Raw genomic sequence first — 11,225 nt, 5'->3', positions numbered from 1 at the left:
TGATGGGGACCTTTGACGTCTCTCTCTCTCTCTCTCTCTCTCTCTCTCTCTCTCTCTCTCTCCTGTTTTACATCCATATATTACGTTTACGTGGGAGCTCATATGTGTGTCTTTAAATATTAATGAAATTTTTTTTGTAAGTGCTCAATTAATTTACAAATATACTTGCGCTCTCTCTCTCTCTCTCTCTCTCTCTCTCTCTCTCTCTCTCACAAATTTATTAATTATAATTATGTTGAATATGCTTCCTTCTCTCTCTCTCTCTCTCTCTCTCTCTCTCTCTCTCTCTATCTCTCTTCTCTCTCTCCCCGATTGTGCCAAACCAAACCTGAAATGAAAATGTTTTATCACAAATTCATTCATTATGATTATGTTGAACATACTTCTCTCTCTCTCTCTCTCTCTCTCTCTCTCTCTCTCTCTCTCTCTCTCTCTCTCTCCCAGAATAATGCACCGTTGCTATCAACCTGCGATGAAGGCAAAGTCATCCCAAATGGTCCTGAGGGCGGTTATAGGAGTTCTGGCGAGCTGTAATGGCTCCGTCCTACAAGTGTCGGGATATATACACATAAACAAGAGGCGAGCTTACCCTCCTCCCTCCACAAGTGCGAGGTGGCCGCTTGTAGCAACGCCAAGTCGGCAGGAGAGAGAGAGAGAGAGAGAGAGAGAGAGAGAGAGAGAGAGAGAGAGAGAGGTATAGGGGTGGGAGTTGGCTACTGGAATATATATAGTATCAGAAACGAACAATGTTGCTTAAAACATATTACTTTATATTTTTAGAGAGAGAGAGAGAGAGAGAGAGAGAGAGAGAGAGAGAGAGAGAGAGAGAGAGAGAGAGCTACTGGAACATGGTATCAGCAGCGAACAATGTTGCTTAAAACATACTATAATTTGTATTTAGAGAGAGAGAGAGAGAGAGAGAGAGAGCGAGAGAGAGAGAGAGAGGTATAGGGTGGGGTTGGCTTACTGCAATATATATGGTATCAGAAACGAACAATGTTGCTGCAAAACATATTACTTTATATTTTTAGAGAGAGAGAGAGAGAGAGAGAGAGAGGAGAGAAGAGAGAGAGAGAGAGAGCGTACTGGAACATGGTATCAGCAGCGAACAATGTGCTTAAAACATACTATACTTTGTATTTTGAGAGAGAGAGAGAGAGAGAGAGAGAGAATTATATATATGCATGCATAATTCTTAAAATAGATTTCATTCTTACGAAGTTATTTTCCGAATATTACGTGACCTATATGAATTAAATTTTCCGGTATATATCATTCAATAGTAAAAATATCAAGTAACATAATTATTAATATCATTACCCGTATCAGCGTTTGTGATAGCAGTACTGACAGTAGTATCACTGTTCAATATCAGTCCTGTCTCTAGTAACAACCCATATGGTATTTATACATAGAGAAGCACAGGCCTAATATATATATATATATACTCTATATATATATATATATATATATTATATATATATAATATTATATCTATTTACTGAAAAATGTGACAGAAATTCGCTATGAGTTCTCTATAGAATTTTACAGCATGTGTGTCTGTCAATGTTTTGATGTTCGAAAAAAATAATTTTCGCTTACTCTTGGAGTAAGCCTCAAAACTACTTCGTTATTGTTGTTTGTGGGGGTGGGGGGGGGGGGTGGGGGGGGGGGGTTTAGGAAAGCCTATAAAGGTCTGAAAAATGTGTTTCGCGTTGAGTTAAAGATGCGGGAATTTTGGGATGGGATATTTATGATTTATCTATCAGAATGGAAATGTAAAAAATAGATAATGTGGATGTTAAACTGTACAGAATAATGATTTTTTAATAAAATAAAGGGGATTCATTTTAATTTTCGGTGGTGAAACAAGATTCTAGCACGCGCCCCGAGTAAGCTGGACGGCGGATCACACTTTGTGTTCCCTTAAAAAAACCTCGTACATCGTATAAAGTTAATGCAGAAGGTCAGAATATACCAGTTATCTGTGTACAATGAAGAAGAAACAATATCTTGACTTTTTTTGTAAATGCAAAGATTTATTTTTACATAAAACATGAATTCAAAATTACTTTTTTTTTATCGAGGATATAAAATACTGAGAATGACTTTTGAAGTGTTTTACTTTCATTGTTATCTGTTCATTTATTAACTTGTCTAATACCTGATCTCAAATTTCTTTGTTCCCTGTTACTTTCTTTTGATTCTTTCAAATAGACACCACAATATTAAAAAAATGAGAACCATGACAAAGAACAGTCGAAATGAAAACCGAGAATCACTACAGATAATGACACCGTTGGACAGGAAAAAGCTATCAAATTTAAGATGAGAATCACTACAGCTAATGAAAATACGCCTGACCAGGAAAAAACTGTCAAATTCAAGGTGAGAATCACTACAGCTAATGAAAGCGGCCCTGAACAGAGTAAACCTGGCCAAATGAAAACCGAGAATCATGACAAAAAACAAAACAATTCTGAATAGAATAAACCTGGGCATATTAAAACCGAGAATCGTGACAAAAAAACCAAAACACCCCTAAAAACCGAAAAAAATTGTCAAAGTTTAAATTGAAAATCACTAAAATAAAAAAATCCATTAACAAATAAAAAAAACTCCCTGTAAAAATCTGCACATCATTCCATCCTTCCCTATCGCCAAAACCACCCGTAGGACATCCGATCCCACTAAACGTGACAAATAAGGACACCCGAAAGCCTCTTAGGACCTTTGAATTATGTATATACTACGAAGCAGAAGCAGGCCCCCCCCCCCCCCCCTGGCCCCCCCCCCCCCCCCCCCCCCCCCCCCCCCCCCCCCCCCCCCCCCCCCGCCCCACCGTAGGACTCCGGCAGCAGGCGAATCCTATACCGGGAGAAGGAACAAGGACCTCTTTCACTTGCGTCCATTACGGGAGTCCTTGATTGCATTAATTTTGTGGAAGTGGGCTCCTGGGGGAGGTGGCTGGGGGATGGGGTGGGAGAGGGGGGGGGGGGGAATTTAGACGAGAGACAGGTACTGGGGACATGGGACTTTGGTTATAGAGATACAACGAGGACATGAAAGTACTGACAAATAAAGGAGGGGGAAGAGCGGAAATACATAGACAGAGGTATGGATAAAGGCAAAGCATATACATACAGGCATATGACGGTAGAGCGGAAATATATAGTCAGAGGTATATGGATAAAGGTAGAGCATATATATACAGACAGATGACAGTAGAGCGGAAATATATAAACAGAGGTATGGTAAAGGCAGAGCATATATATACAGGCATATGACGGTAGAGCGGAAATATATAGACAGCGGTATATGGATAAAGGTAGAGCATATATATACAGACAGATGACAGTAGAGCGGAAATATATAAACAGAGGTATGGATAAAGGCAGAGCATATATATAGAGACAGATGACGGTAGAGCTCAAATATATACAGAGAAACAGGCAGAGATGAAGGTACAATATTTTTATTAGACAGAATAACAGATGAAAGTAGATCGGAATTATTAGACAAAGTAGCTGGGATAGATGTATAGACAGATGAAGGTTGAACTGGTATATATAAAGAAAGTGGGGAGGGGGAGAGATGAAGATACAACAGACACAGACAGAGAGACAGGAAATGAAGAGACAGACGGGGAGTGTGGTTCAATAGACATAAAGCCATTCAGGCCAATGAAGACAGAATCTATATATATATATATATATATATATATATATATATATATATATATATATATATATATATACACATACTACATATATATATATATATATATATATATATATATAATATATACACATATACATATATATATATATATATATCTATATATATATATATATACATATATAGATATATATATATATATATATATATATATATGTATGTATGATATATATATATAATATATATATATATGTGTGTGTATGTATATATCGAATGAGATTAATACATAACTTACCCTTCGGGATGTTATAACCTCCTTTGCATGCATGAAGAGAAATAAAAATTATGATTAATATATAAGTATATTGATCATGGTCTAAAATATTATATATATATATATATATATATACTATATATATATATATATATATATATATATATATATATATATATATAGATCACTTGTAAAAACTATTAATATTCCTGTTTATATCAGTGGTAATGTTATAGTCATTTAATTTTCTGTACGTAAACAATGATATATTAACAGTGACTAAGAATATGGCTTTAATATGGTAATGTTAACATTGAAATTAACCTGTTATTTCTGATATTTCTTTAAGAAAAATTAATGAAAAATAAAAGTCTTCCAATACTTATTACCTGTACCTCAACCACAAACTTATAATAATAATAATAATAATAATAATAATAATAATAATAATAATAATAATAATAATACAATTTGAATTTGGTCAATTTAAGTAGCTATTTAAATTTAGTATATTTCAGTAGCTAAATTGAATTGGTAATTAAGTAGTATTGAATGGGTAAATTCAAGTATTTGCTATTTGAATTTAGTAAATTTCAGTAGCGAAATTGAATTCGGTAAATTTAAGTAGCTATTTGAATCAGGTAAAATCAAGTAGCTATTTGAATTTAGTAAATTTCAGTAGGTAATACGATTTGGTAAATTCAAGTAGCCATTTAAATATGGTAAATACAAGTAGCTAACTGAATTTCGTAAATTCAAGTAGCTAATTAAATTTGACATATTTAAATAGCTATTTGAATTTGGTGAATTTCGGTAGCTACCTGAATTTGGTCAATTCAAGTAGTTATCTGAATTAGCTAAATTCCAGTAAATACTTGAATTTGGTAAATTCAGTAGCTACTTGAATTAGGTAAATTCAAGTAGCTAACCGAAATTGGGAAAACCTTGTATTGCCGTTTGAATTACTTGCCAATAATTGCATAATTTACCTTCAGCATAATCTGAATATGTGATATAAGTCTCTTGACACTGAGGTAAAATTTTGTCTAAAATAACTGGATCTTATTACGCATTCATATATATTTTTTACGTAACATCATATAACTACCGTAATTGTTTCCTACAATTATCACGTTAACTGAATAAGTAACATCTATTAATATTCGAGATACTGGGGTATAATTTTTGCCATGAATGGAATGATAATTACGCATTAAAATTATTTGTGCGTACTTCAGCGGTCAACAAAAAATTCACATAACTTTCATAATAATTTCCTACGATTATCACGTTACCCGCGTTAGTTCATTTGCATAATACTGAATAAATATTAAACATTCTTCTCGTGCTAGCATTTTACTTATGCGTTTTGCCAAAGCGCGCTGATATTCATTTTTGTTTTCTCTGCAATTGAAATTAATTTCTAAAATCTAAAATGAAATTGCAATTTTAAATGTTGCATTCAGCAATTTTATTAAGGTTATAATGAAATTTTTTTTTTTTTCTCGGTAAATACTGCCTTTTCTTTTATTTCTTCTAAATAATTTGAAAATCAATTGTCCCTTTTTTTCGGAAGTCTTTTTCTTTTATTTTGTCAAAATGATTTGAGAATCAATTATCAAAATTTTTTTCGGAAGGTACTACTTTTTGCTGTAACAATTTCAGCCTTGATTTTTTTCATCACTTCAAATATTTTCAGTCATTTTAAACATCTTTCTGTCATAAGAAATTTTAAAAAAAAATCTATTGCATGTTTCTTTAAGTAAAAATTTAATATGACTTCAACCTTAATTTTTTTCATCATTTCAAATACTTCCAGTCATTTTAAACCATTACTGGACGGGAAAATATTTTTGCATATTTCTTTTTAAATTACTCAATTGAAAAAATTCGAAATCATCTTTTCTATAAGTAAAAATGATAATACATTCAACTTTATTTCTTTTAATAATTTTTTTTTGAGTCATTCCAGACTCACCGAACGGACAAATACTTTTGTATCTTTCTGTTTAAAATAAACAATAAAAAAAATTTATCTGCATCTTTCTGTAAGTTCTAATTAAATCAAATTAAATGTAACTTCCTATAAGTTAAAATAAAATGTATCTTTCTATAAGTTAAAATGAAACGTAACTTCATCTTTACCATTTCAATCTCTTCAAAAAATCCCAGACGTCACTGAACGGGAAAATACTTGGGCTTTTTTTTATTAATAATAAATCAAATAGGGAAATTTTTTTTGCATCTTTTATAAGTAAAAATAATTTCCGCTTTTTCATTTCAACCATTTCAAATTATTTCAGTTGTTTCATACAGAATACTTCGGTGTCTTTTTATTATTAAAAAATCATTTTTAAAAAACGATACTACAACATCTTTCCATAAGTAAAATATATACAAAAAATGCGCATATTTTAATTTCAGACATAATACTTCTGTGTCTTTTTATTATTAAAAAATCAATTTCCAATAACGCTACAACATCTTTTCAATAAATAAAACATATAAAAAAATGCGTATTATCATTTCAACCACTTCAAATTTTTCAATTGTTTCAGACATAATACTTCTGTCTTTTTATTATTAAAAAATTTTTTAAAAAATTTTAAAAAACGATCTACAACATCTTTCCATGAATTTTATATATATATATATATATATATATATATATATATATATATATATATATATATATATATATATATATATATGACTGATAAAAATGTTCTGTAACGAGGCAGGTAATGAACATCTCAAAAAGGAGGATGGATTCGGACACGATCGACAAACGTCTTCATTCAACCAACCCCTTAAGAAGATTAGAGGAAGATTATCAGCGGGGGTGACTTAAATGGCTTGTTTGTGGATGGACCTCTTGGTATAAATACCACCTTTTCTGTGAACTTTTCCATTCATCTACCTGAAGAGGGAGACAGCAGTCTCTGAAATATAGTACTTTTTCTCTATTTTGGTGTTTTTATGGCTCCTTTTATTAGATATATATAATATATTATGTGTGTGTGTGTGTGTGTATATATATATATAAAAGGCGTATATTTTAATTGTATACATATACTTTGTGTCTTTTATTATTCAAAAATCAGTTTGAAAAAGGCTTACTACAACATCTTTCCATAAACAAATTATATATATCTATATATATATATATATATATATATATATATATATATATACTATATATATATATATATATATAAAATGCGCATATTTTCATCTTACCTTCCATCTCCTTCATGGGCGTGGAGCTGGTGTAATGGGCGGGCAACGCCGCCCAGTCGTAACAACAGTCTTGTCCTGCGGACGCCCTGGCGACCAGCGGTCCGCCGTGCCCCAGCGGACCGACCTGTGTTACACCTGTCATCATGGCCACGTCGGAAGGACGCTCCTGGGACACCGCCCCTCCTACGCCGTAGGCGGCTGCGTTCCCCCCAGGGGCGCCGCCCCCGGCGTAACACTGGGCCTCCATTTCGAGGCCTCGATCGCCCGCCGCCGCCGCTGCCGCTGCCGCAGCAGCAGAAGCAGGCCCTAAGGACTGCGTGGGCGTACGAGCGAGCGTATGAGTTTCACTACTACGGGCGTGGTACTATACTACCGAGGCCTGTCGCCGCCCACGCCGCATACGCCGCTCGCTCGCTCTTTCTCTACCTCTCTTTCTCTCCCTCTCTTTCACACTTTCTCTCTTTTTCTCTTTTTTCACACTTCCGATTTTCGGCCGATGACGGGTAGACAGGTGTCCTCAAGGTCTGGCTCCTGACAGGATCTGCCAAGCAGGGTTTGTTTCAGAGACGCCTCAGAGGGGGATGGAATGGGGAGGGGAAGGGAGGGGGTAGGGGAAGGTGAAGGGGAAAATAGAGAGAGAGAGGGGAGATAAAAAGAGAGAAAGTGAAAGGAGCGTGTCAGGGGAAAGTTAAGGAAAAGGGGAAAGCTGTAATAATCTCAGTGGTGTTTGAAATCAAAATTACTTAAGAAATTATTACATTCTTAATATCTGATGGGAAAAGAAATTATGAATATTTGAAATTCATAATTCAAAATAATTTAAAATCATTAAAAACAAATTTAACAATACATAATTTTTTTGTGTTACGAAATTATTTTAAATTTGGCATAATCAAGCAAAATTCGTCCTGAGAGAGAGAGAGAGAGAGAGAGAGAGAGAGAGAGAGAGAGTAGATCTAGGTAATAAGAGGGGAAGACAGAAAGAGAGACAGAGAGAAAGAGATAGAGAGGCAGAAAAAGAAAAACGACAAGTCTCAAAATAAGGCTTCTTCAGTCTGAAGAAGCCAAGGCACACAAAATTCGGCAGCAGCCCCCGGGGGCGTCAGGCAGGCAGGCAAGGACCCAGCTCCGCCCGCCGCCTCTTTAGAAGTGGCTACGTGGTGTTGAGAGGTGTTTGTCGCTGAGGACGTTGCCTGGTGGTGACAGCGGCTGATCGTCACCCTGGCATCCCGGCACCAGCTGAGGATTGACTGCTCACCTCCCCTTATCCTCAGCCTCGCGGGACCGGCCAGCCGGCCGGCCGGAGCCGTGTACGGTCCCCTCGGGGCTCCTCCCGAAGACGGCCCGAACCTAACCAGACGGCAACACCGAGCCGATTATATGTCGCGATTTTTGACGTTCTCGCGACAATTTCTGCACCCGTTTCGATTGTGTATCCTTCCTACCTTTATTCTCTCTCCAAAACAAATTTATAACGAATTGTATGATAATCCCTCGCGGCTCAATCACAGCGAATTATAGAAATTCGCCCAAAAAACAGCGTCTGTCAATCATCATCGGCCCCGCCCACGAACGCCTTTGAATTAAGAGCCTTTGTCTGCGGCGGCGGCGATTGGCGTTCCCCTCAGATGGCACTCTCGAGACTCGACTCCTATTGGTCGCTGAGGTGTCAGAGGCAGGGCTTATGCAGCGAACTCGGTAGGAGGCGGGGCGACTTTGCATTGCCACGCCCCCTTTGATGATATGCAGGCTACGGAGCCACTCAACACCTTCCCTCAGATAGGAAGGAGATTTCACTCATCTTCGTCCCGGTTTCAAATTAGTGGGGGTCATTTCGACCGTGAATATCTCTTCAACGGAGCGTCGGAGATATACCGGATGAATTTCATATGCAACCCTGTATTTCAAAGAACTATTAAAGAACTTTCAATAAAAAATCGGCCGTAAAATAACGACGCTACGAAGCCGCAAAGACGATCAAACCGAACGAACTTCAAAGAGAAAGACCGAAGCTTGAGAGAACGGGCGGCGGTGCCAATTAGACTCTGTTCTCATCGCCCTACTGATCACCACATCAACACCAGAGCCACAACAATTATCGCTTTGGTCAACAATCTGATTTTCCCCGCCACATTTATTAATTAGGTTTTTCCCAAACCGCTTATTTATTCATATTCTCCCTCCGGCTTGTCGGGTTTTAAGACGCGTATGATACGGGGGAGCGATTAATTTGCGACGCTTAGACCACGTGGTTATCTATATAGGTTACCTGGCATGATTTTTTAGTTTATTTGGCAATAATCAAAGTTTTTTGAGTTTCCTTAAGGTTACGAGTGATCAATACTGTGATCATATTGTAACTGGTTTTATTATAAATAAATACTGATTCAGATTATATGAAGAATATGTATTTAATTTGTGTATCATTATAGCTATACATCTATCCTTTCGAATATGCACACACACTGACATTATATAAATATATATATAATATATATATATATATATATATATATATATATATATATATATATATATATATCTACACATATATATATATATATATATATATATATATATATATATATATATATATTATATATGCTTACATATATATATAGATAGATAGATAGATAGATAGATAGATATGCATAAGTTATGTGCATACATATTTATTAGTTTATTTACAAAGGTATATACAAAATATTATTATTATTATTATTATTATTATTATTATTATTATTATTATATTATTATTATTATTATATTACCTACACCCACAGAACCACAAAAAATCTAATAAAATGGAGCTCGTTCTTTGCAACATATAGTTTAACTAAGTGCAAACGCATCTTAACCTTCCACTTTGATGAACGTACAGCCAACAGCTGGTCAAAATGACAAGTTCTTTCCGAAGACGGGCCAAATAGACAGGGGCTGCGGTTTTGACGCCGAAAAATATATACTTGTTTACAGACGACAATGCCAAGAAGGGCTTTGAAATTTCACAAATTTCTACTTTCTCTCTCTCTCTCTCTCTCTTTCTCTCTCTCTCTCTCTCTCTCTCTCTCTCTCTCTCTCTTACCCATTTTTTATTCACGAATTTCTACTCTTCCTCTCTCTCTCTCTCTCTTCTCCATTTTTTTTTATTCAAGTCCAATATTTGATCGTGAGTCTCTCTCTCTCTCTCTGTCTCTCTCTCTCTCTCTCTCCAATTTTATATCGTTATTCGAGTCCATTATTGGTCTCTCTCTCTCTCCCTCTCTCTCTCTCTCTCTCTCTCTCTCTCTCTCTTTCCCATTTTTTTATTCAAGTCCAATATTTGTTTGTGAGTCTCTGTCTGTCTGTCTATATGTCTCTATCCAATTTTATATCGTTATTCGAGTCCATTATTGGTTTTTTCTCCCTCTCTCTCTCTCTCTCTCTCACTACAGTTTTTTCATGTACATTATCTGTTCATCAATCTCTCTCGCTCTGTCTGTCTGTCTGTCTGTCTGTCTCTCTCTCTCTCTCTCTCTCTCTCGTTTTTGCCTTAAAATTTTCATAAAAATCTTATTTTTAACTTAAAAATCTTTCTACGAGTACTGCTGCTCTCTCTCTCTCTCTCTCTCTCTCTCTCTCTCTCTCTCTCTCTCTCTCTCTCAGTATTTATTAAAAAAGTAGTACTTAAGTTTAATCTTCAGAAATTATATTTTGATAAATTTCTGACTCACGTCGGGATCGAACCCAGGTCTTTCAACCCGAAGGCGGGGCCCCTACCAACTGACCCACTCACAACTCGCACAGTGTCTCGTGTGGGTCAGCTGGTAGCAGCCTTGCCTTCTAATCGAAAGACCTGGGTTCAATCCCGATGTGAGTCAGGAATTTATATGAATATGATTTAACAGTTAGATGGTTATTTAGGAAAATAAATTAATTAATTAATATAGAAAGGCATAAATAAAAATGAGTACTTTTGATTCAAGATATCACTGCAGGAATCACTGTCCCACTTTCTATTATATAAACAAAAAAGTACACAAAAAAATAAATT

The 11,225-nt window shown here is 35.6% G+C and overlaps 1 protein-coding gene across 1 annotated transcript in view; it reads right to left on the bottom strand.

The window, feature by feature from the left end:
* The window catches only part of LOC135200946 (uncharacterized), a 98,347-nt gene extending 89,868 nt beyond the window's left edge, over positions 1–8,479 (bottom strand). Inside the window, exon 1 of the mRNA XM_064229721.1 lies at positions 7,193–8,479. Coding sequence (XP_064085791.1) covers positions 7,193–7,439 — 247 coding nt within the window. The 5' untranslated portion in view covers positions 7,440–8,479. The remainder of the gene's footprint in view (positions 1–7,192) is intronic.
* Positions 8,480–11,225: the final 2,746 nt, after the last annotated feature.

The sequence above is a fragment of the Macrobrachium nipponense genome, chromosome 27 (genome assembly GCF_015104395.2).
Source record: "Macrobrachium nipponense isolate FS-2020 chromosome 27, ASM1510439v2, whole genome shotgun sequence".
Classification (NCBI taxonomy): Eukaryota; Metazoa; Arthropoda; class Malacostraca; order Decapoda; family Palaemonidae; genus Macrobrachium; species Macrobrachium nipponense.
This window is presented reverse-complemented; position numbering and strand designations above follow the sequence as displayed.